General features: G+C 34.7%; 1 protein-coding gene across 1 annotated transcript in view; it reads right to left on the bottom strand.

Annotated features, from left to right (window-relative positions):
* LOC138306889 (protein split ends-like) overlaps positions 1–21086 on the bottom strand; it is a 33215-nt gene extending 12129 nt beyond the window's left edge. Inside the window, exon 1 of the mRNA XM_069247479.1 lies at positions 20967–21086. Within this exon, the coding sequence (XP_069103580.1) occupies positions 20967–21086 (120 nt within the window). The remainder of the gene's footprint in view (positions 1–20966) is intronic.
* Between the last annotated feature and the right edge of the window lie 6153 nt (positions 21087–27239).

Here is a 27239-nt window from a genome sequence, read left to right on the forward strand (position 1 = left end):
CACAGGGGTCAAATAGGTTAATATCTTTAAACGACTTCTTGAGAATAACTAGGAGGCCCAGAGACCTGATATTGGGCCTGTGACATGCTGGGATGAAGAGCTACCAAGTTTGTTCAATTGAATGACCTTGATCTTCATTCAAGGTCATTTGGGTCAAATAAGCTTGTGAATAACTAAAAGGCCTAGAGATCTGATGTTGGGTTTGTGACATGCTGGGATGAAGGGCTATCATATTTGTTTTAAAAAAATGACCTTGATCTTCATTCAGGATCACAGGGGTCAAAATGACTAAAATCTTTTAACGACTATGTTGTATTGTGCCTATAGTCAGATGACAAGTAAGGCCGATGGGCCTCTTGTTTAGATTACCGTCTATACGTATATAAAGTGTATTATTTTAGATTACTGTCTATATGTATGTGAAGTGTGTGCGTGTTTTTTTAGGTTACCGTCTATACGTATATGAAGTGTGTGCGTATTTCTTTAGATTACTGTCTATACGTAAGTGAAGCGGGTGCGTGTTCTATACGTATGTGAAGTGTGTGCGTGTTTTTTTTCAGATTACCGTCTATACGTATGTAAAGTGGGTCCGTGTTTTTTAGATTACCGTCTATACGTATGTGAAGTGTGTGCGTGTTTTTTTAGATTACCGTCTATACGTATGTAAAGTGGGTCCGTGTTTTTTAGGTTACCGTCTATACGTATGTGAAGTGTGTGCGTGTTTTTTTTAGGTTACCGTCTATACGTATGTAAAGTGGTCCGTGTTTTTTTTTTTAGGTTACCGTCTATACGTATGTGAAGTGTGTGCGTGTTTTTTTAGGTTACCGTCTATACGTATGTAAAGTGTGTACGTGTTTTTTTCAGATTACCGTCTATAGGTATGTGAAGTGTGTGCGTGTTTTTTTTAGATTACCGTCTATACGTATGTGAAGTGTGTGCGTGTTTTTTTTAGATTACCGTCTATACGTATGTGAAGTGTGTGCGCGTTTTTTTTTTAGATTACCGTCTATACGTATGTGAAGTGTGTGCGTGTTTTTTTTAGGATTACCGTCTATACGTATGTGAAGTGTGTGCGTGTTTTTTTTAGATTACCGTCTATACGTATGTATGTGGGTTTTTTTTAGTCTGTAGTTGTGCGTGTTTTTTTTAGATTACCGTCTATACGTATGTGAAGTACTGTAGGTGCGTGTTTTTTAGATTACCGTCTATACGTATGTGAAGTGTGTGCGTGTTTTTTTTAGATTACCGTCTATACGTATGTGAAGTGTGTGCGTGTTTTTTTTAGATTACCGTCTATACGTATGTGAAGTGTGTGCGTGTTTTTTTTTAGATTACCGTCTATACGTATGTGAAGTGTGTGCGTGTTTTTTTTAGATTACCGTCTATACGTATGTGAAGTGTGTGCGTGTTTTTTTTAGATTACCGTCTATACGTATGTGAAGTGTGTGCGTGTTTTTTTTAGGATTACCGTCTATACGTATGTGAAGTGTGTGCGTGTTTTTTTTTGGTTACCGTCTATACGTATGTGAAGTGTGTGCGTGTTTTTTTTAGATTACCGTCTATACGTATGTGAAGTGTGTGCGTTTTTTTTTAGATACCGTCTATACGTATGTGAAGTGTGTGCGTTGTTTTTTTAGATTACCGTCTATACGTATGTGAAGTGTGTGCGTGTTTTTTGAGATTACCGTCTATACGTATGTGAAGTGTGTGCGTGTTTTTTAGATTACCGTCTATACGTATGTGAAGTGTGTGCGTGTTTTTTTAGATTACCGTCTAAACGTATGAGTGAAGTGTGTGCGTGTTTTTTTTAGATTACCGTCTATACGTATGTGAAGTGTGTGCGTGTTTTTTTTAGATTACGTCTATATCGTATGTGAAGTGTGTGTGCGTTGTTTTTTTTTGGTTACCGTCTAACGTAATGTGAATGTGTGCGTGTTTTTTTTTTTTAGATAACCGTCTATACGGTATGTGAAGTGTAAGCGTGTTTATTTTAGATTACCGTCTATAACGTATGTGGAAGTGTTGCGTGTTTTTTTTAGATTACCGTCTATACGTATGTGAAGTGTGTGCGTGTTTTTTGAGATTACCGTCTATACGTAATGTGAAGTGTGTGCGTGTTTTTTTCAGATTACCGTCTATACGTATGTGAATGTGTGTGCGTGTTGTTTTTTAAGATTACCGTCTATACGTATGTGAAGTGTGTGCGTGTTTTTTTTTAGATTACCGTCTATACGTTTGTGTGAAGTGTGTGCGTGTTTTTTTAGATTACCGTCTATACGTATGTGAAGTGTGGTGCGTGTTTTTTTTAGATTACCGTCTACGTATGTGAAGTGTGTGGTGTTTTTTTAGATTACTGTCTATACGTATGTGAATTGTGTGCGTGTTTTTTTTAGATTAACCGTCTATAACGTATATGTGAAGTGTGTGCGTGTTTTTTAGATTACCGTCTATACGTATGTGGAAGTGTGTGCGTGTTGTTTTTTGGTTACCGTCTATACGTATGTGAAGTGAGTGCAGTGTTTTTTTAGATAACCGTCTATACGTATGTGAAGTGTTATGCGTGTTTTTTTTAGATTACCGTCTAAACGTATGTGAAGTGTGTGCGTGTTTTTTTTTGAGATTACCGTCTCTATACGTATGTGAAGTGCGTGCGTGTTTTTTTGAGATCTATACCGTCTATTAGCGTATGTGAAGTGTGTGCGTGTTTTTTAGATTACCGTCTATACGTATGTGAAAGTGTGTGCGTGTTTTTTAGATTACCGTCTATACGTATGTGAAGTGTGTGCGTGTTTTTTTTAGATTACCGTCTATACGTATGTGAAGTTGTGTGCGTGTTTTTTTTAGATTACCGTCTATACGTATGTGAAGTGTGTGCGTGTTTTTTTTTTTGATTACCGTCTATACGTATGTGAAGTGTGTGCTGTGTTTTTTTAGATAACCGTCTATACGTAAGTGAAGTGTATGCGTGTTTTTTTTAGATTACCGTCTAATACGTATGTGAAGTGTGTGCGTGTTTTTTGAGATTACCGACCTATACGTATGTGAAGTGTGTGCGTGTTTTTTGAGATTACCGTCTATACGTATGTGAAGTGTGTGCGTGTTTTTTTTAGATTACCGTCTATTACGTATGTGAAGTGTGTGCGTGTTTTTTTAGATTACCGTCTATACGTATGTGAAGTGTGTGCGTGTTTTTTTAGATTACCGTCTATCGTATGTGAAGTGTGTGCGGTAGTTTTTTTAGATTACCGTCTATTCGTAATAGTGAAGTGTGTGCGTGTTTTTTTAGATTACCGTCTATAACGTATGTGAAGTGTGTGCGTGTTTTTTTTAGATACCGTCTATAGGTATGTGAAGTGTGTGCGTGTTTTTTTTAGATTACCGTCTATACGTATGTGAAGTACTGTAGGTGCGTGTTTTTTTTAGATTACCGTCTATACGTATGTGAAGTACTGTAGGTGCGTGTTTTTTTTCAGATTACCGTCTATACGTTATGTGAAGTGTGTGCGTGTTTTTTTAGATTACCGTCTATACGTATGTGAAGTGTGTGCGTGTTTTTTAGATTACCGTCTATACGTATGTGAAGTGTGTGCGTGTTTTTTTAGATTACCGTCTATACGTATGTGAAGTGTGTGCGTGTTTTTTTTAGATTACCGTCTATACGTATGTGAAGTGTGTGCGTGTTTTTTTTAGATTACCGTCTATTACGTATGTGAAGTGTGTGCGTGTTTTTTTTAGATTACCGTCTATACGTATGTGAAGTGTGTGCGTGTTTTTTTTGGTTACCGTCTATACGTATGTGAAGTGTGTGCGTGTTTTTTTAGATAACCGTCTATACGTATGTGAAGTGTATGCGTGTTTTTTTTAGATTACCGTCTATACGTATGTGAAGTGTGTGCGTGTTTTTTGAGATTACCGTCTATACGTATGTGAAGTGGGTGCGTGTTTTTTTTAGATTACCGTCTATACGTATGTGAAGTGTGTGCGTGTTTTTTTAGATTACCGTCTATACGTATGTGAAGTACTGTAGGTGCGTGTTTTTTTAGATTACCGTCTATACGTATGTGAAGTGTGTGCGTGTTTTTTTAGATTACCGTCTATACGTATGTGAAGTGTGTGCGTGTTTTTTTTTTAGATTACCGTCTATACGTATGTGAAGTGTGTGCGTGTTTTTTTTAGATTACCGTCTATACGTATGTGAAGTGTGTGCGTGTTTTTTTTAGATTACCGTCTATACGTATGTGAAGTCGGGTGCGTGTTTTTTAGATTACCGTCTATACGTATGTGAAGTGTGTGCGTGTTTTTTCAGATTACCGTCTATACGTATGTGAAGTGTGTGCGTGTTTTTTTAGATTACCGTCTATACGTATGTGAAGTGTGTGCGTGTTTTTTTAGATTACCGTCTATACGTATGTGAAGTGTGTGCGTGTTTTTTTAGATTACCGTCTATACGTATGTGAAGTGTGTGCGTGTTTTTTTTAGATTACCGTCTATACGTATGTTAAGTACTGTAGGATCGTGTTTTGGGAGGCTGTAGTATGGTCATGTCGTTCTCCCTGTAGCCTGCCACCAGAAACACCGTTAATGTTACAAATATCAATCAATTGATAAACAAGTAGTTATTGACTCACAGCAGCATGGCACTGATTGACTTCTGTAGAGTAGGATATACACGATTGAATAAAATAATTTTTTTAAATACCTTGTTCAAAATTGTCTTGAAAAATCAGCTTATGACTAGTGTCCCCAAGCTTGCTTCAAATAAGCGCCATCGCACACTTTAAGCTTTTATGTATATGAAATTTTAGATAAGCGACATTTAGAATTTCTTCACGCTTTATCGTATATGTGCATTTAATAAAATTAAATCTCCATCTCGTGATATTTATGTGTATTAAGGAATTCGGACGACAGGTGTTTAGCGAGAGATGGCCTTGTACCGACTATCCTCTTTGTCTCCGTTAGCCTATCTCCTCCATTATTTGCCCCGTCTTCCAAAGGTATTTGGAAGCCCTTTCTTCAAGGATGTCAGTAACACTAGATTGCCATTACCTGTCAAATATTTCCTGATCAATTGTCCAATTTCAATCAGCTGTCGGGTGTTTGTGTTTCTTTTTACCCGTATTAATCACGACGTTAGTTGAAGGATGTAAGTTTAGCTCTATCTTCGCCGTACACCCTCGACTTCTTTATCACACTTTTTGATGTGGTGATAACCCATTAATTACCGGTAAGTTCTAGTGCACACCTGTCACTAGCTCGTGCCCAATACACAGCCGTCGTTCGCACCTGTCCTTTGGCGCATGCCCACATGCAATACACATCCTCCAACATTACCTGTTCGCGTGGCCACACAAGGTACACGACGGCACGTGACCCGTAAGTCACGCCCGCTCGAGACAGCAGCTGTTTTGTGACGTAGGTGTATAGGTAACAGGTAAGTACAAAGCACCTGCTCGGAAAGGTAAACAGTTAAGATGAACCCTTTTGACTTGCAGGAAATAGAGTATGAAATTCCGCTGAGGGAACACAGCAGATGGTTTAGTGGGCACAATCAGACAGGAATGTAGATGGCAGGTGTTTCGATATATCACGTTTACCTTCAGCTATATTATCATTTTATATATGACCTACATCAATTCCAAATTAAAATGTCCAAAAATGTGTCATTATATATTTATATTCTAACGTTAAATCTATAAAAAAAATGTGAACTATATATTGGTATATAATAAGCAAACGTTGTCGAGTTATTGGTGTCTTCAGATAATTATAATATTAATTTTCGTGAAATGGACAAAAGAGTCACAGGTTATGCCGACTTTTATGTACCAGAATCTGGCGAGAAAGAAAAGGGTCTAGTCTACTCATGATTAAGCACGTTTTATTTTATCTTCTATCCATTCATCGTTTACACGACACTTTGTTGGACTCATCATACAAGCAATTAATGACACTCAAAGCCACATCTAAACAGTGTCTGGAGAAATTTAGGTAAAATGAAGAAATTGACTTGAATTCGCTGCCGAAGAGACTTTTGGAGTTAATGGTCAGTGTTAAATCGACGTATCTATCAGTCACAACACTGATTAATACAGAGCAACTGACCAAAAGTGAGGTCAAGGTTGTACGTGATTGTCCTCAGACGTTCACAACCGTAAGTGTGCCTCTTGACAAACTTGTACCCACAGGATACGGCGGTAAGCATTCATAACTTCGTAAAATATCAACACCATTTCACTTATCAGTTGTCAATAAAAAATACGAATTTGAAAATGGAACTGAAATCATACAGGTTCGCAAGAGCGTACAATGGTGAGTTGGTGTGGGTCCAGGTGTTGTTGGATGTTCGGCAATGCTTCTCGACTGTTAACAGGAGACAATGGAATTGGCCTGGTTAAAATGTCAGAAAACATTACTAAAGTGGACATTTATGACCATGATAAACTCGAGAATAAAGGATTTATCAATGGAATATTTATATACAGGTCCCCGGCTGATGTGTTGTAACGGTCTAGGGCTCCTCCGTCAGCTGGAAATCCGGGCCCAATGATTCATCACTGCTCGTCCGTATAAACTTTATCCACGAAAACCTAGATCGACTGATTTCATTACATTTATATTACGATAAAATAGTTATACCTTATATACCTACAGTACATTTATGTGAATTCTGACTGGATGCGGCGAGGAGCCGCACTGTCGCCTCGCCAGTCCGCCGTATAGGGCTAGGATGACAGGAGGCGGGATACCACGAGATAATTTCAGTATACCTGTTAGTCACCAAGACTTTAGACAACACTCAGTTTCATCACCAGCCGGAAAGGGTCACAAAAGAATCGGGGAGAAAGAAAGTGAATTTAAACGAAAACAATAAGTGAAAAATAGCGAATAACCAAATCAATATAATTTTCATTAAAATTTAAAAAAAAGAAATATATATATTTTCTTACGTAAAAAGTGTTTGAATCAAGCTTAACATACTTCCCGACACATGATTCAGGTTTCTTATTTGAATTTCAAATGGTATGTTATCCCCACCGAAGACGGCCGATCGACAGTGTGTACCGTTATGGTCGACACTTACGGAACATTTAGCAATGTGACGGGGTCAGGAGTGAGGAAGACGTCAGCTGGTCCTTTGATCGTTGTACCATGGAGAAGCTAAACTTTAATGATATAATGTATATAGTGTGATATGACTGTGTGTCTAGGACTGATTTATAATGTTTATATATACTAGCGAGGTCGTATATACATTTACTCTTCCTCTACTTAGACCGAAAGGTTCAACTGGGGTCCTACAAAACATCTTTGCTCTTATTCAACAAGAACATGCTACATGTACTATAATTTCTTAGGTCTTTAAGTTGAACTAATGTCGATTACGCTGTCGTTATTTGAATAAAAAATGAGAAATGTTTCATCGTGCTAGGAATCGGCGAGATAAAGTGTAGAACATTCAACGAACCTACAATGTAGAAAGCATTACTAAAGTTTTTCTCTTAACTCCAGTAATTCCTATAGGAAATTTTAAGTTAAGGAATTCTAAAAAATCAGGAATGTTTTCGTGAAACTGGGTTCCGGATATTCTTCCTTCGTATTTTCGTATCCCCTGTACATTAAATAGTAGAATAAAATAGTTAGATTTCAGTTTCCTCCATCATACAAAGGCATTAATAATTTTAACTATTATGACGTCGGACCTCGCCATGTTTGTTTATTTGTTGTGATGAGATATTGCCGACTTATTGCTCCACTACGATCTACTGGCTTATGATGATCAGGAGCAGATCTTACTGGTGGTCGGCTACCCCGATCTGTTTTTGTTTGAGTGGTTCACAACCTTTTAACCTATTGTTTCCATGGTTATTGTTTTAGTTCGTCACAGGTGTAATGTTTTAGATGTTTGTTAACCTATTGTCCCGCTAGAGACCTCAGTGTTTTGTAAACGTTTTAAATGATTGCTCAAAGCCATCATAGATCACGTATATAATAGCTAATGATATACACTGAAAAAATGCCGGTGTCAGCAAGGTCGTTACCTCCACGATTATAAGACGTTAAATGACAATCCACGATCTCGTGTTCTCGTTTGAATTTAATTGAATGTTCGGTATTTTAGGAGACATTAAGCTTAGCGATATTAACCTAGTATTTCCTTTATATACTATACAAACTATACAAACGAACCTTAATTAATACGGCAGTTACACACATACATTAAGAACACGCACACAATGTTATTTTTAATGTTAATTACTAATTTGTCTCGAGCGCTTGAGATAACATGCGTTCGAGATAAGAAGTAAAGTACTCGATATGTTTCGTTGACATAAGTGGAGCACTAGGAATGATTCTGATAGAATATTAAACATTTTCAAAATGTACATGTACCAATGACCAACGTAGAAAAATGATTTTGTTTCATGTATTACATAAATATATCGATAACGCATGGCGGCCCGATAAAAGACCAAACATTTGGCTGAGTTTCGTTAATAAACGCCGTAAATTATACATCGAGATAAAATGCACTAGATATTGAATTGCAGGTGGGGTACCACAATTTCCTTGACAACTAAATTCCCGAGTAACAATTAGTTAAATGTAAGGTCACATAAAACTTATAAGAGAGATAATAAGTTACAGGTAATCTTAAAGAGTACCATCGATAGAACAACAAGCGAGTCTGCATTCACACATTGGAAACTGATCTAGCTGTGAAACCTGCCTCGCGGTCGAGACAAAGTTGGCGTCGTCAGAAGTAATGAAAATCATACACCAGTCGACATTTATAATGAAATATTAATTTATGTTAATGATGTTGATCACAACAAAATAATAAAAACAGAGTGTAGGTAACGCATCATCAACACTTCATATTTGATTACCGAGGAATGTTTGAGATATTATATGTCTGTTTTTTATGTTTTATCATCATTATTTTCCAATTCAAATGAAGTATTCATGATTTACAGCTTTAGCAATATTTGTCGTGGGATGGATTCACAACTGTATAATGAGACACTTGTGTAATAATGAGACACTTGTGTAATAATGAGACATTTGTGTGATAATGAGACATTTGTGTAATAATGAGACATTTGTTTGATAGTAACACACTTGTGAGATAACGAGATACTTGTGAGATAACGAGATTCTGGTGTAATAATGAGACATTCGTGTAATAATGAGACACTTGTTTGATAATAACACACTTGTGTGATAATGAGACACTTGTGAGATAACGAGATACTTGTGTAATAATGAGACATTTGTGTGATAATTTAAGACATCTGTGTAATAATGAGACATGTGTGTGATAATGAGACACTTGTGAGATAAAGAGACACTTGTGTAATAATGAGACACTTGTGTAATAATGAGACATTTGTGTGATAATGAGACACTTTTGAGCTAATGAGACATTTGTGTAATAATGAGACACTTGTGTAATAATGAGACATTTGTGTGATAATGAGACACTTTTGAGCTAATGAGACATTTGTGTGATAATGAGACATTTGTGTAATAATGAGACACTTGTGTGATAATGAGACAATTGTGTAATAATGACTAACTTGTGATAATGAGACATTTGTGTAATAATGACACACTTATGTGATAATGAGACTTTTGTGTAATAATGAGACATTTGTGTAATAATGAGACACTCGTGTAAAAATGAGACATTTGGGTAAAAATGAAACACTTGTGTGATAATGAGACACTTGTGTAATAATAGGACATTTGTAATAATGTAATAATGAATTTGTTAATAATAGACATTCGTGTAATAATAAGACACTTGTGTGATAATGACACACTTATGTGATAATGACACACTTATGTGATAATGAGACACTTGTGTAATAAGTAGACAATTGTGTAATAATGACACACTTATGTGATAATGACACACTTATGTGATAATGAGACATTTGTGTAATAATAAGACATTGTTGTAATAACCAACATTTGTGCAATTTTGAGACATTCGTGTAATAATGAGACAATTTTGTGATAATGACACACTTATGTGATAAAGAGACACTTGTGTAATAATGACACACTTTTGTGATAATGACACACTTATGTGATAATAAGACATTGGTGTAATAATAAGACATTGGTGAAATAATGAGACATTTGTGTGATAATGAGACATTTGTGTAATAATGAGACATTCGTGTAATAATGAGACAATTTTGTGATAATGACACACTTTGTGATATAAAGAGACACTTGTGTAATAATGAACACTTTTGTGATAATAACAACTTATTGGACATAATAAGACATTTGGTGTAATAATGAGACATTTGTGTGATAATGAGATATTTGTGTAATAATGAGATATTTGTGTAATAATGAGACACTTGTGTTATAATAAGACACTTGTGTAATAATGAGACATTTGTGTAATAATGACACATTTGTGTGATAATGAGACACTTGTGTGATAATGAGACATTGTGTAATAGAATTGTGTAATAATAGACATTTGTGTAAGAATAAGACATCTGTTTTATAATAACACACTTGTGTGATAATGAGACACTTGTGAGATAACGAGGTACTTGTGTAATAAATTTATTATTTGTGTAATAATGAGACATTTGTGTAATAATGAGACACTTGTGTATAATGAGACACTTGTGTAATGATGAGACATTTGTGTAATAATGAGACATTTGTGTGATAATGAGACATTTTGTGTAATAATGAGACACTTGTGAGATAATGAGATACTTGTGTAATAATGAGAATTTGTGTGATAATGAGACATTTGTGTGATAATGAGACATTTGTGTGATAATGAGACATTTGTGTAATAATGAGACATTTGTGTAATAATGAGACACATTTGTTTAATAATGAGACATTTGTGTAATAATGAGACATTTGTGTAATAATGACACATTTGTTTGATAATGAGACATTTGTGTAATAATGAGACACTTGTGTAATAATGAGACATTTGTGTAATAATGAGACACTTGTGTAATAATGACACACTTGTGTGATAATGAGACACTTGTGTAATAATGACACACTTATGTGATAATGAGACATTTGTGTAATAATAAGACATTGGTGTAATAATGAGACATTTGTGTGATAATGAGACATTTTTGAGATAATGAGACATTTGTGTGTAATAATGAGACATTTGTGTGAGATAATGACACACTTTTGTGATAATGAGACATTTGTTGATAATAAGGACACTTGTGTGATAATGAGACACTTGTGAGATAATGAGACATTTGTTTAATAATAAGACCTTATGTAATAATGGACATTCGTGTAATAATGAGACATTTGTGTAATAATGAGACATTTTGTGTAATAATGAGACATTTGTGTAATAATAAGACATTTGTTAATAATGAGACATTTGTGTCATAATGAGACATTTGTTTAATAATGAGACATTTGTGTAATAATGAGACATTTGTGTAATAATGAGACATTTGTGTTAAAATAAGACACTTGTGTAATAATGAGACATTTGTGTAATAATGACACATTTGTGTGATAATGAGACACTTGTGATAATAGACTTTGTGAGACATTTGTGTAATAATGAGACATTTGTGTAATAATGAGACATGATGACATTGTGTAATAATGAGACACTTGTGTGATAATGAGACACTTTGTGTATAATGAGACATTTGTGATAATGAGACATTTGTGTAATAATGAGACACTTGTGTGATAATGAGACACTTTTTAGATTGTGTAATAATGAGACATTTGTGTAATAATGAGACACTTGTGTAATAATGAGACACTTGTGAGATAAAGAGACACTTGTGTAATAATGAGACACTTGTGTAATAATGAGACATTTGTGTGATAATGAGACACTTTTGAGCTAATGAGACATTTGTGTAATAATGAGACACTTGTGTAATAATGAGACATTTGTGTGATAATGAGACACTTTTGTGATAATGAGACATTTGTGTAATAATGAGACATTTGTGTAATAATGAGACATTTGTGTAATAATGAGACATTTGTGTAATAATGAGACATTTGTGTAATAATGAGACACTTGTGTAATAATGAGACATTTGTGTAATAATGAGACACTTGTGTGATAATGAGACATTTGTGTAATAATGAGACATTTGTGTAATAATGAGACACTTGTGTAATAATGAGACACTTGTGTGATAATGAGACATTTGTGTAATAATGAGACATTTGTGTGATAATGAGACACTTGTGTAATAATGAGACATTGTTGTAATAATGAGACACTTGTGTAATAATGAGACACTTGTGTAATAATGAGACATTGTGTAATAATGAGACACTTGTGTGATAATGACACACTTATGTGATAATGACACACTTGTGTAATAATGAGACATTTTGTGATAATGACACACTTATGTGATAATGAGACACTTGTGTAATAATGAGACATTTGTGTAATAATGAGACATTTGTGTAATAATGAGACATTTGTGTAATAATGAGACATTTTGTGTAATAATGAGACATTTGTGAAATAATGAGACACTTGTGTAATATGATACACACTTGTGTGATAATGACACACTTTTGTGATAATGACACACTTGTGTAATAATGAGACATTTGTGTAATAATGACACACATTTAATGAAATTGATAATGAGACATTTGTGTAATAATGAGACATAATTTGTTAATAAGAGACATTTGTGTGATAATGAGACATTTGTGAGATAATGAGACATTTTGTGATAATGACACATTTGTGATAATAAGACACTTGTGTAATAATGAGACACTTTTGTGAATAATGAGACATTTGTGTTAATAATGAGACATTTGTGTAATAATGAGACATTCGTGTAATAATGAGACATTTGTGTAATAATGAGACATTCGTGTAATAATGAGACATTTGTGTGATAATGAGATATTTTGAGATAATGACACACTTTTGAATAATGAGACATTTGTTTGATAATGAGACACTTGTGTGATAATGAGACACTTGTGAGATAATGAGACACTTTGTGTAATAATGAGACATTTGTGTAATAATGAGACATGTGTATAATGACATTGTGTAATAATGAGACATTTGTGTAATAATGAGACACATTTGTGTAATAATGAGACATTTGTGTGATAATAAGACACTTGTGTGATAATGAGACATTTGTGTAATAATGAGACATTTGTTTGATAATGAGAGATTTGTGTAATAATGAGACATTTGTGTGTAATAATGAGACACTTGTGTTATAATAAGACACTTGTGTAATAATGAGACATTTGTGTAATAATGAGACATTTTTGTAATAATGAGACATTTGTGTGATAATGAGACACTTGTGTAATAATTGAGACATTTGTGTAATAATAAGACATTTGTGTAATAATAACACACTTGTGTGATAATGAGACACATTTGTGTGATAACGAGGTACTTGTGTAATAATTTATTATTTTTGTGTAATAATGAGACATTGTGTAATAATGAGACATTTGTGTAATAATGAGACATTTGTATAATGAGACACTTGTGGATAATGAGACATTTGTGTGATAATGAGACACTTGTGTAATAATGAGACACTTGTGTAATAATGAGACATTTGTGTGATAATGAGACACTTGTGTGATAATGAGACATTTGTGTAATAATGAGACATTTGTGTAATAATGAGACATTTGTGTGATAATGAGACACTTGTGTGATAATGAGACACTTGTGTAATAATGACACATTTGTGTGATAATGAGACATTTGTGTAATAATGAGACATTTGTGTAATAATGAGACATTTGTGTAATAATGAAGACATTTGTGTAGATAATGAGACACTTGTGTAATAATGAGACACTTGTGAAAACATACTTGTGTAATAATGAAGACATTTTTTAATAATGAGACATTTGTGTAATAATGAGACATTTGTGTAATAATGAGACACTTGTGTAATAATGAGACACTTGTGTAATGATGAGACATTTGTGTAATAATGAGGCATTTGTTTGATAATAACACATTTGTGTGATAATGAGACACTTTTGTGATAATGAAACACTTTTGTGATAATGACACATTTGTGTAATAATGAACACACTTGTGTGATAATGAGACACTTGTGAGATAATGAGACATTTGTGTAATAATGAGACATTTGTGTGATAATGAGACATTGTGTGATAATGAGACACTTGTGTGATAATGAGACACTTTGTTTGATAAAACACTTGTGTGATAATGAGACACTGGATACGAAACTGTGTAATAATGAGACACTTGTGATGATAATGAGACATTTGTGTAATAATAGACATTTGTGTGATAATGAGACATTTGTGTAATAATGAGACATTTGTGATAATGAGACATTGTGTAATAATGAGACATTGTGTGTAATAATGAGACACTTTGTGTAATAATGAGACACTTGTGTAATAATGAGACATTTGTGAGATAATGAGACATTTGTGTGATAATGAGACATTTGTGTAATAATGAGACACTTGTGATAATGAGACACTTGTGTAATAATGAGACATTTGTGTAATAATGAGATATTTGTGTAATAATGAGACACTTGTGTAATAATGAGACACTTGTGTAATAATGAGACATTTGTGTAATAATGAGACATTTGTGTGATAATGAGACATTTGTGTGATAATGAGACACTTGTGTGATAATGAGACACTAGTGTGTAATAATGAGACATTTGTGTAATAATGAGACATTTGTGTAATAATGAGACACTTGTGTAATAATGAGACATTTGTGTAATAATGAGACATTTGTGTAATAATGAGACATTTGTGTGATAATGAGACATTTGTGTGATAATGAGACACTTGTGTGATAATGAGACATTTGTTTGATAAGACACTTGTGTGATAATGAGACACTTGTGAGATAACGAGATACTTGTGTAATAATGAGACATTTGTGAGATGATTTAAGACATTTGTGTAATAATGAGACATTTGTGTGATAATGAGACACTTGTGTAATAATGAGACATTGTGTGATAATGAGACATTTTGTGATAATGATACATTTGTTTGATAATAACACACTTGTGAGATAATGAGACATTGGTATGAGACACTTGTGTAATAATGAGACATTTGTGTGATAATTAGACATTTGTGTAATAATGAGACATTGTGTGATAATAATGAGACACTTTGTGTCATAATGAGACATTGTGTAATAATATAAGAATTTGTGTATAATGAGACATGTGTAATAATGAGACACTTTGTGTATAATGAGACATTTGTGTGATAATGAACATTCGTGTAATAATGAGACATTTGTGTATAATGAGACATTGTTTAATAATAACACACTTGTGTGATAATGAGACACTTGTTGATAATGAACATTCGTGTAATAATGAGACATTCGTGTAATGATGAGACATACGTATAATAATGAGACATTTGTGTTATAATGAGACATTCGTGTGATAATGTGCATTTGTGTAATAATGAGACATTTGTGTAATAATGAGACATTTGAGTGATAATGAGACACTTGTGTAATAATGAGACATTTGTTTGATAATAAGACACTTGTGTGATAATGAGACACGTGTGTGATAATGAGACATTCGTGTAATGATGAGACATACGTGTAATAATGAGACATTTGTGTTATAATGAGACATTCGTGTGATAATGTGCCATTTGTGTAATAATGAGCCATTCGTGTAATAATGAAACATTCGTGTAATAATGAGACGTTTGTGTGATAATGAGACACTTGTGTGATGAGACATTTGTGTGATAATGAGACATTCGTGTGATAATTAGACATTTGTGTGATAATGAGACATTTGTGTGATAATGAGACACTTGTGTAATAATGAGACATTCGTATAATAATGAAACACTTGTGTGATAATGAGACATTTGTGTGATAATGAGACACTTGTGTGATAACGAGCGTCTTCAGTTATATTTCGTTGTTTATTTGCACTACCTCTTTTGTTGTGCTATTTATTTCACAATGTGTAATATGCAATGATAATTTTGTGCTAATCATTTTAAGATGTGTATTTATGACACATCCCTTTCACGGTCTATTTGTGCTATGGTCGAGGTTAATATCAACATTGTGTATTAGTTAGTTTGTGAAATGTACATCGATATATATTTCTGTTATTGCAATATACATTATGAGAAACATGTTATTGGCTATGTAACGTGTCATATCGGTATGTGGATCGTTTGTGGTCAGTAAAACACACGTGTAGCCGCGGGCAACCCATCAACGTTAACTTATATACACCTTTACGTTTATCTGCAAATAATTAACAACACGTGACCATTACCTTAATTTATAGGTTCAAGTTCAAATAATTAATTAGGGCCCTATCTTCAAGGTCACGGCAAACAACAAATGTGGATGAATTTGTAAAAAGATTATAAGTTTCTTATAGAACAATAAAATGCATATACATTTGTACAAGGACGGTTTACATAGCTCGCTCCGAGAGTCATAATGTAAAAAATAATAATATGTAGTAAATATCAAAAATAAACTTTACATCATTGGCAATGAATACTCAAAAAAGGAAGATAGCTTAGTATCTTTGTGAGGACATCGAAGAAAAGTTATCTTTACGTTCAACAAAAGTATCGTACTCTATTATATAAAGCTTAATTATCCTTATATGGAAAAAGAAGACAGTTCATAAGAAGGATTTTTATACATTGCTATATGTCTTGGGCAACAGAAACATATCATATCGTCAATAAGCTTTTGACATTCCCTTTATTATAAAATTCATGTCCATGAATGAATGAATCTCTGTTGAAGGTTGCCGCATTCCGTAGTGGAAAGTGTTTCGAGTGTTCCTACTTTTGCACCTGTCCCACATACAGCTACCTGTATACATACCTTTGTACCTGTTGTTACCCAACACTATTGATCAATAAATGCAAATCAGACGTATTTCTACACCCACACCTCATACAGGTTTATTTATAGAAAGGGCAAATATTTAACAAGCTGTGCATTTTTATATGAAATCACTCGTTTTTTTTAATTTACTTTTATAAATGATATGTTCCACTCAATATTCACGTAAGATCTAGGTCAGTAGGTTCGTGTAGGGCTCACCTGTCCCTCCCTATGTAGGGTACTGATGGAAGGGTTCGTGGTAACAGCTGACCGAATAGCATTACACAACCCCAGTCTAATGACATTTTAATGCATAAAACAGGAATTCAGACTACAGTTCCTTTGTCAATTCTCCCAGACGGTGGTCCATCCTAGTCTCAGCTTTTGTCCGCGATGTAGCCGCCTTCCAAAACGCTACATACAATGTAGGGCTGTATTGGCCCCTAAAAACGGTTTGTATTTAATGTTCTTTGTGTCAGGGGTAAACTCCATTTAAATGTTACATTTTGTAAAAGATCCAATAACCATATGTAAAATTTCGTTGAAAATCGGCATTATCTAAAATCTGTTCATTGAAGACTTTTTTGTACTTTTTTTACCTATCTGTTGTTTATTATTTGTCTAATTTCAATAAAATGCCGTTCAAAACGTGTTAACTGGCAAAGGATGAGAATGTGAAAAAACATTTGAAAAGAAGGAACAGGTCCTTAAGATACTACATACATGTAGTCTAAGATGTCTATATAGATGTTATTGGAAACAGTCGTACCTGTTTTTCTTGAATTCGACTAGGGACCAACCATGCAAAAACAGAACCATGTGCTACATGCTTATGACCAAAGGTCAAAGTAGCACATTCAGACTAATCATTTGCTGAGTTCAAAATTAGATCCAAAATGCAAATTAACAGATATCTGAGATCAGAGAAGGAAAAGGCGAAGTCAAAGCATGCGCAGTACCGGCAATTCCATAATGAGTGCGACTCAAACAAAAGGATCACAAATCCGATGCTCATTATGTCTTTTATCACATACCAGAGACACAAAATAAGAGTAAAACAGGACATTTCATGAATCTGGCCAAACTGACCTCCACATTACAGATAATTCAATAATCAAAGCCGGGCTCTGCCGGACAGAATTGATTCAAATCACCTAACTAGGAACTGATATGGCATCATTATACTTAGCATTGATCAAACGGATGTAGACAGGACAACGAAACTTCCAGCCCTCATTTGGGCCAGTCTGACCGAATGGGTCACAGTATTTTCGTCTAATCACCTAATTTCTTTCCAAAAGGACATTTTACGACCAGCAACAGGAAGCCAAGGCAGTAAAATAACTGCCCCTTATCTTCACCCAAGATACCTCTAAAAGAAATGCTCCGTTTTAATATTCTAGTTTAGAGACTCTTGAAAGTTTACTGGGGAGATTTAACGGCCTGTCTGTCGGAAGTCAAAACTCGTGAAACAACGCGAGTTTGTCCGCTACCGACGAGATGATAAAAACATAAAACGCATCATAAACAGAGATAATCCTGTTGTGGTATCGATAATCCGCCACAGATATAAAAGCTGGTGACATTAAGGACAGTGATGTTGGCAAAATATATCCTGACAACCGGAAAAACAGTGCTAATGGTGAGATAAAATTATTGTTTTAAAGACAGAAACATACAAGTATAGGACATTTTATAGTGGACCGTTCAGATGGTGTTAACCCAATCCGGATAATTCTTTCCTGTTTTAAGTGTGATGATATAATTGTCTCCGGTTTGTATCGGTAAAGCTGCAGCTTTGATCTTTATGGCGTAAAATTGGCTCTAAAGGCAACAAACTTAGTGCACTTTCACTGATGATATGAGGTATTTGAATTATGAGCACTTTAATGAACAGACTAAATAACTCCGATAGGGTATAATATATGGCTTTCCTAACAAAACAATGTTCACATTGATAAATCTTGTAGGTCGTACACACCAGTAATACATCATTCAGCAATATCATTTATTATTATATAGATATTCTATTATAATTATCATAAGATTTGGTTTCTATTTAAAGGTAAAAATATTTGCGCTAATATCAATTAGTGAAAAAAGTCATAAAATCAAACGATAATTAATTAAACGATATAAATGTCCAAGGAAATTGCTCCACACTAATCGCGTTGTGTTTTAATGGTGTGTTATAATCAGATCGCGAGTTTTAACTTTAATGTAGTTTCACTTGACACTTATCAAACGAACGTATGTATTTCTATAGTAATTGTCAATAAACTGGTGAAACTTACATGCATGGTTAACCTTAATTTGAACTATAATCCGACTTTTGGTTAGCTAATACAATACGATGCAGAACATGAGGTTTGCTCTGATAACAGAATTGTGACAATATACCACACATGTTGTAAACAGGTATGGAGTAGGTACAAACAACAGGATTTATATGGCGGACATGGGGGAAACTATGTTTCATCTTATGTTGACAAGATTTAGCGAAAACCTACATACAAACATCATTGGCGATAAAATAGAACCTTGCTCAGTTGTACACACATTTTTCAGTGTTGTAGACATCATCACAACAGAAGTTTATTATTTTAGTTTTACAGGATCATCATACGACGCTTAGACTTAAACACGTTCTAATCATGCATAGACATCGAATAGTTTGGTCTGAGAGTACGGACTATGTTAATTCCAGCCAGTGGGGTATCCTGGTGCCACATAATGTATTTTATGTACAAATCTGATAATGTTACTGATTTTGTGTACCGGATTTCTAAGCTTATCTATTTATTGTTTACCAGTAAACAAGGCTGATATTAATTTCATTGACAGTGATTATACAACTGGTGGACATAAATAGGACCCGGATAATTAATAATCAATTAGAAACCACAACATTAATTCATCAATATATTGGACAGCAAATTCCGCCTTAAGCACCAAGCGATTACTAACTTACAGAAACTATTCCGCACACATATTTCCGGAAGGCATAACATGAGATAATCAACGAATGATATAACATAATGTGTTTACTTGTTGATTGGTAAATACATTCATTGTCAAAAGCAATCGCTAACATTTTGATTTACCTAGAAACCAAAAACGTACCTGACAAAATTGACAAAAATTCTAATTGTTACTGGAAACTCTCAAAACAGTAATTTAACGCTGTGCTGTTTGCGGAAATTTTTTTATTGACGAGCGCCGATTTGCTGTCGAAATATACCGTAATTATTATGTGTAAACTTTTCAACTGACACGTTTTAAGTGAAGAACTGTCACTCGGTAGACCTCACACAGGCCTCTCATCAACAATTTAATTCGAAATCATCATTTTATATTCAAAAATGATAAATGTGATGGATGAGAGATAGATGTTATTTCCAAACAAAGAATGTCGAGTTAGGGGGACACGTTGTACCTATAAGTATGACTTAGACCAAAGTTATTTGTACTTTCTCCTCTCGTCTATCTTCGTTAGGTTTTCGTTGTCAGTTTGAATTAATCAAGTGTAGCTGAAGTTAATCGTGTAGTTAGGAGACAGAGAGGTCCCCGGGTTTGTCAGGAGTTTGTGGCGATGTCTGGTGAGAGCCAGCTGATTCATAATAACGTTGATTACCCCCTATAGTACCTGTGTTTGACATATTGCTCATTTTTATGTTACGTATAATACCCCTCGGTCATAATTGGGTACCATAATTTTACAGGTCACCATAAGTTGTACTCGGGGGTGAGGAATGGCCAACATGGTTGGAAATAATGGCTCAATTCCGGACAGAATGACTATATAATTTACCTGTAGGCCAGGTGAACTGTCAGTAACGTTTGATTGTCAAGTTGGATTTACAATTGAATTACGGACAGTGACTTATTGAATCATGTGGTGTAACACCTTAATCTTTGGGCTGACCACAGGGGAAGAGTGTGGACTGACCATAGGGAGAGAAAGACCATGTCCCTATTACAGTACCTGTCACCAATGACCGGAAGGTGACCAGCTTGGGAAAAATGACCGGCATTAAGGCAAATTAGCTGGACATACGCAATGCGTGTTGACACTACCGTCCGGAGTGACGATTCTGACCGATGTGGCCATTAATTGGACAGTGTAAGGCGTTTTGTTGATTGGCTGTCCATCGACTTCCTGTTGTGACGTTTCCATACAGCACAGCGCCACCTAGAGCCTATTCTGTTGGCAGTTATTATAAGGATATTTGGTTAGCTCGGTGTGGTTTGATGACAGGTTCGAGTGTGTTGTGTAATGCCAAATTAGCCTTTTGATTAATACTATGGCCTAATTATATGAGTGTCAAGGGAAAACGCAATGACCATTCACAGACTCGAACTCGTAACCTCAAAACTTCAACGAAGAGTATATGTATTAAAATCAAGCTCTTGTTGCAAGTCGTAGGACATATTTCCGCTTCAGAAAATAGTTGCTTAAACTTGCAAACATCTCTGCTAATCATGGTCTATTTGGAAGGCTGCGGTATGGCTATATTGGTCATCTTGCAACATCGCGATTGCTGTTGCTGTGAAACATATTGCCGAAGACACCAAGCGATACAGCAAAGTAAAGTCCTGTAGTCAGATTCAAGTGTCTTCTCAATCTCAGATTCCTCCTATGTCACAATAATCAGCAAACACGTGGAATTCAGCTCCTTACAAATACAGCTGTTTCTCATTGTCCTCTCTGGCGTGGTTCTGTGACAGATGTTAGCTTGTTTACTTGTCCAAATTAAAACAATTTCTTTTATTTTGCATGTCACGAGCATGTCATCCCAAACCCCGTTTCTGAAATTCATTCGCAACATTAAACAACTACAAATGTTTTTTTCGAACTTAAATGATTAAACTGACATGTTTTGAAACGTCACGAGAGGTTTTTCTAGGTATCATTTCCATGGCAATACAATCATTTCCGTCGTTACTATGATTTCTTCAAATTCAACAGGCCGTAGCAGACCTTTTCTATCATATTAGATAGGACTAATTCTGTTAAGGTGCTGCCGATTTTGTATACAATCTAACAAGTGGCGACAAAATATGATTGAAGTTGTCAAGTCACTACAGCTATGACTAAGAATTCTAAATGTTTTCACGATAATGAGTGAAAATAGAAACTTTAAATACCGTTGTTTTTCTGTAATAGCCAAGATAAGTAAACAGAAAAGGCTGACATAACATATTTTGTCTATACAAACGACAGGCTATATCTCCGGACTATCTGACAAGTATTTTAAGCTCAATAATGACTGCCAATGAATTCTACTGATGAAAAAGAAGGGTCCTTTTGTGATTTTAACACTTATCATTTGCGAGCAGATTGTAGATAACTGGGTATCAATGAGGCATGATTCCCCTACAACCCTTCTACCTCTCCAAACCTCTTGCTACCTAGGGCCCTAAGTGACTTCAAGACCATCGTGGTAGGCCCTTTGGGTGTTATAGGGTGCGTTCGAGTCGGATCATCTTCCTCGTGTTTTTATCGAAGCCTACACGGGTGGATGCTTTGTATTCATACATAAACGCTTGTCTTTCATTCTGCCATTTCATACCCATATTCACCGAATTTGATCTCGTATGCCCACATTCTTCTCTCCGACTTTATTTTATACATGATAAAGACGGTATATAGGAAATATGTCAAATAGTTGATCCGTATCTCTCCGTTAATTCTCTCACCGTTCGTCCCCTCTCTGGCCTCGAAATAAAGATAGTGTGTTTATGTGTTAGCCCCGAACTTCACACGAGTATCGAGACAAACTTAACTGGACATCAAAACAATCTGATTCATCCATTGTTTTCCTTCCTGTGTCACAAAGCATGTTAATCACTACCGGGGGTCTAGAGTTACGTAATTGTTCTCTAAGAGGTCTGAACTTTATTTTTCGTGACCAATCCAAATTAAGGGAAAATGTTTTAGTCCACAGTTTGTTATGCTAGTTAAACAGTTGTGAATTAATGTTGTCCGTATGTCTTAAATCACGATAAATTCTAATATATCAATTACACCCAACACTTCCCAGATATGCTATTGTATATTTGCCTTTCACATTAAACTTATTATTCAGAAACTATAAGGTCTTATTGCAATATTTAGAGAAAAAAAAACCCCAAGGCAAGAGCGTTTCTTCAACTTATTGTAACATTTCGTCTGTACGTCAACATAACTCACATGTAGCAAAGAGTGTAACACATATGCATCTGTTGCACGAATGCCGCAAACCTGCTTAGTCTTCATGCAAAGCTTCAAGAATAGAGCCAACCCACTCTCTCGCACCTTTCGAACAAAGTGATGCTGGATGTCCCGTCTCCGCGTAGTCTGCAAAACATCACGAAATGGGAAAACGCAAGCGATTAAGGCTAAGCAAGCCATTAACTAAGAACAGAAATAAAGTTCAAATGATTATCAAAATGAAGATGGAAACGTGATGATTAAAGTTTGGTTCAAGATCTTTCGAAAGATAAATTGTACATCCGTGGTAATGAATAGCTATCTTCTATTTTCTTGGTTGATTCTTCTGCACATTGTTCAGTTCATCATGAAACATATTAAATATTCCAGTTTAGATACACGAATATATAGGATTTACATCGTCCCGCTCCATCTGAAACTATATATATAAGGACATGACAACAAAGACGGTAGACTCGGGTATCTGGTACCAAAAGATCTCCATCAATATGTATTGGCATAGTTACCAGGTACAAGGCGTAGGATTTTGCAACCTTTAATAAGAGTTAAAGAGAGTCGCCACTTTCGGCGTGGACAACATCGAAAACTATCGTTCTTTTAGAGGACTTTAAGGGATTACCATCCATTTCGTAAAATTATATTGTTATTGGTCTAGATTTCCTAACGAACGCCTTTAACAAGTGAAAGACGACGTTTACTACTAAAACCCTTGATCACCTGCTTGTTTTGAAAAAGGTTACGCCAGATTGTTATTTTTGATTTTCAAAAAGTCGTCCCTTTCCTTGTGTTTAACTTTAAATTTCGTCTGCCAATGATACTTTAATATCTATGAAACATCATCAGAAACAGAAACTCTCCAGCACCAAATAATAACTCAGTTTTATGTGATGCTCTGTTCTTCATAACGCCTTACTACACACGCAAATACAAGGTATTTATTTACTCCGCTGTTTTCCCATGTTTATGATCTTCATTCACGAGGGAAAATGAAATATAAGGTATTCTATATATGTGAATGGTAGAATTTCAGAGTAAGAATTAGTCATAAGCCCACACAAAGAAACCATTTGTAAATACATACGATGGGTCAGAGATGAATACGGGAGAATCTTATATACCATGGAGAACATTGTCTGTAACAAAGAGAAAGTCCCAACACTGTCACATCAACATAGACACGGCGAATTAATCATCTCAGTCATCAGATCCTGGACCAGATAGCTCTTGACCTTCTCCATATTGCTGACAAAGTAGATTCTTTGTGGGACTTCTCTTTTGGAGCACGACCCTAAAACGTATTGGATATATTCATCCGACCCTTATTCACGAATCTACTCTCTTTTCAGGAATAATAGGGATGCAGAAAAATTACCTTACGACCCCAGTCTTTTCTCGTCAGGTCTTATCCCTATATCTAATATGTAAAGACAGGATTCGCTTTCTATAGATAGGAATCAGACAGGGTCTTATTACCGGGGCAGACCCAGGCAGGACAGGATGATGGCACCTCATCATCCGTGTCTCAGCCCTTATGTTGATTAACGGATAGGCAGACCCTAGAAATGCAAGTTACAAAATAGAATAGAGAACGGCTTGATATCGGGTTTCACCGGTACACAAGATGATAACGTTCATTCAGTTTGAATGTGTAGTATTTTGCTCGCAAATTCTTTTTGAAAGATACATTTATTTTGTACAAATCGCAAGATGTTTTCACAAAGAACCCCGAGGCCAGTACTGCGGTTTTGACCAAGCGTAATACTTGAGCTTTAAATGCGGCAATGCAAATACTTCAGCACTGTCATCGTTATGAGGAGAAACTTCAAAGAAAATTAGTTTGTGATCTATACGCATACGTAAAGGGTTATTTATATATTTTTCAGCACAGCATTCCCACCGCGTATATGAATAAAGCAAAATGGTATACAAGAAACGCTTTCTCCGGAACAAAATGTCTAAAGGGCCGTTTCAAAAGTCTGTCACGAACTAAGTGTGCGGAACGAAGTGTAAAGAAAGGGTACAAACACTCGGAACTTTTAAAATGTCTGTTCTTAATTGATTAACAGATATTTAAAAGCGCTTATATTCAATTTCAAAATACATTGAGATCACTAAATTGTATGTTGCAAAAAACGTTCTTCTTACATAAAGTAAAATGCTTCATAGATAAGTTACATCTTTCAATTTCTATTGCCACTGGACAAGGAAAGGATTCCAGTTGCTTTTGGCACTGGACACGAAAGAAATCGCACACCAATAGGCAAGGCAATACCGTGGTATTGTTTAAAGTAAAAGACTTTTCGTTTCACTTACCAACCTGTATTAGGAAGAGAAACACTTTTTAATAAATCTGAGGTCTTAGTTTACTTTGTTTTCGGGAATAATTCTAATGATTTAGGTGCCGCTAATGTTGTCAATACTATTCTCCCCCCCCCCCCAAGAAAACAGGTGGTTTCAAAGCAGCTACATTGTATTCAAGACTAAACGTAAGTTGTTATTTTTATAATACACCTCTATTATATCATGTTTTATTTGTGACAGAAATCTTATTGATATGTGAGAAAACAACAAAATTTTCTCACCTACTCACAAGTTTAGAAATTAAAGTTCAGGTCCAAATCTAAATGACAAGAAAAGAATAAGCTACTTTTGTATTTTTAATTTATTGGAATACATTTGGGGAAATAGTCATTCATCTGTCATCCATGCATACCAATCCATACCACACGACCCACACTTCTATATATGGGCAACATCAATTACATAACACAGATAATAAATTAAGGTAGTGAAATATTCATTAAATAATACTTAATCACTTCTACAAATATGTTTCTGCATTGATTGTTAAATTCATCAGCTCCAATTTCACATTCGATGGTGTTTGAAGCTAGCAGCCCTTGTGAGGATGCTCACTTTGTTAACACAAAGTGTGCACAATTCACAAATACTCTTTGCATGTTTAACAATAAAAGCATGATTTTGCAACAAACAGCACTTGATCTAAAAGTGAATCTGCATGTTTTTTCCTCCTTGTTACAGTAAGAATCACCTTTAGTACACTGCTATATCTAAATCTGTGTTGACCCTCAGACACAGTCACCTAATTGTACTTAGATCATCTATATTCAATACATTATAAGACTATTGCATCACTCTTTAGTTCATGTACAAATTGCTTACAAAATATTGAAAAATCATTCATATGCACATTAACCTCCATAATTATTCAAGGACTCTCGTGTGTTTATGATAGATATCTTTAATCCATCAGAAATGAAGCTAATTTTACACAACATCTCCATTCCTAGAAAATAGTTCTATCAACAAAGATTTCTTTTATCAGGATAGTGATACTTATATACAGTAAAATACCTTATAACCACATGCTTACAAGGATTACATGATTATAATTTAATTTCATATGTTACACTCATTTCTATTGGTTAGATCTTTGAGGTTATTTTTCCATAGACGAAAGAATTGTATCTCATGTATTATGACATCATAAATACAAAAAGTTTTCGCAGGGAATTTAAAAAGCGGCACAGTCATTGGCCAACCTGAATTATTTGATAAGATATCAATGCGCCACAACTCAATTTGTTTTATTGTAAAAGTAAGTAAAATTACGGAAATTTATGCCTAATTAGTACTTGATTGAGTTATCTGAATTAAATTATAAGCATTATTCTCAATATCTTTTGGGGCTATGAAGTCATAGGCAAAAAACGGGTGGACATTCTTTTTCATAGACTGTCCTTCCGTTTTTTGTCTATGATTCATAGCCCCAAAAGATATTGAGAATAATGCTTAAATAATGTATTAATTTTCATTCTCATTCAATGTCCCTATAAGATACATGGGATATGTACATAACGACCTATGCTTATAACAAAATGATTTTTGTTTGTTGGTCCCCAAAGGTTCGTTATAACCATTGTTTTACTGTATAGAAATAATATAAGATTATTAAGAAATCTTTATGATCTAGACACAAATAAGAAAGTTAACAACATATTCATCTTTAAAATTAACAATTATTTTCATTTATCGACATAATTTCACAAATTTCACAAGTCCTCCAAATGATGATGTAAACTAGACTATGTAAGT

The sequence above is a fragment of the Argopecten irradians genome, chromosome 1 (assembly GCF_041381155.1).
Source record: "Argopecten irradians isolate NY chromosome 1, Ai_NY, whole genome shotgun sequence".
Classification (NCBI taxonomy): Eukaryota; Metazoa; Mollusca; class Bivalvia; order Pectinida; family Pectinidae; genus Argopecten; species Argopecten irradians.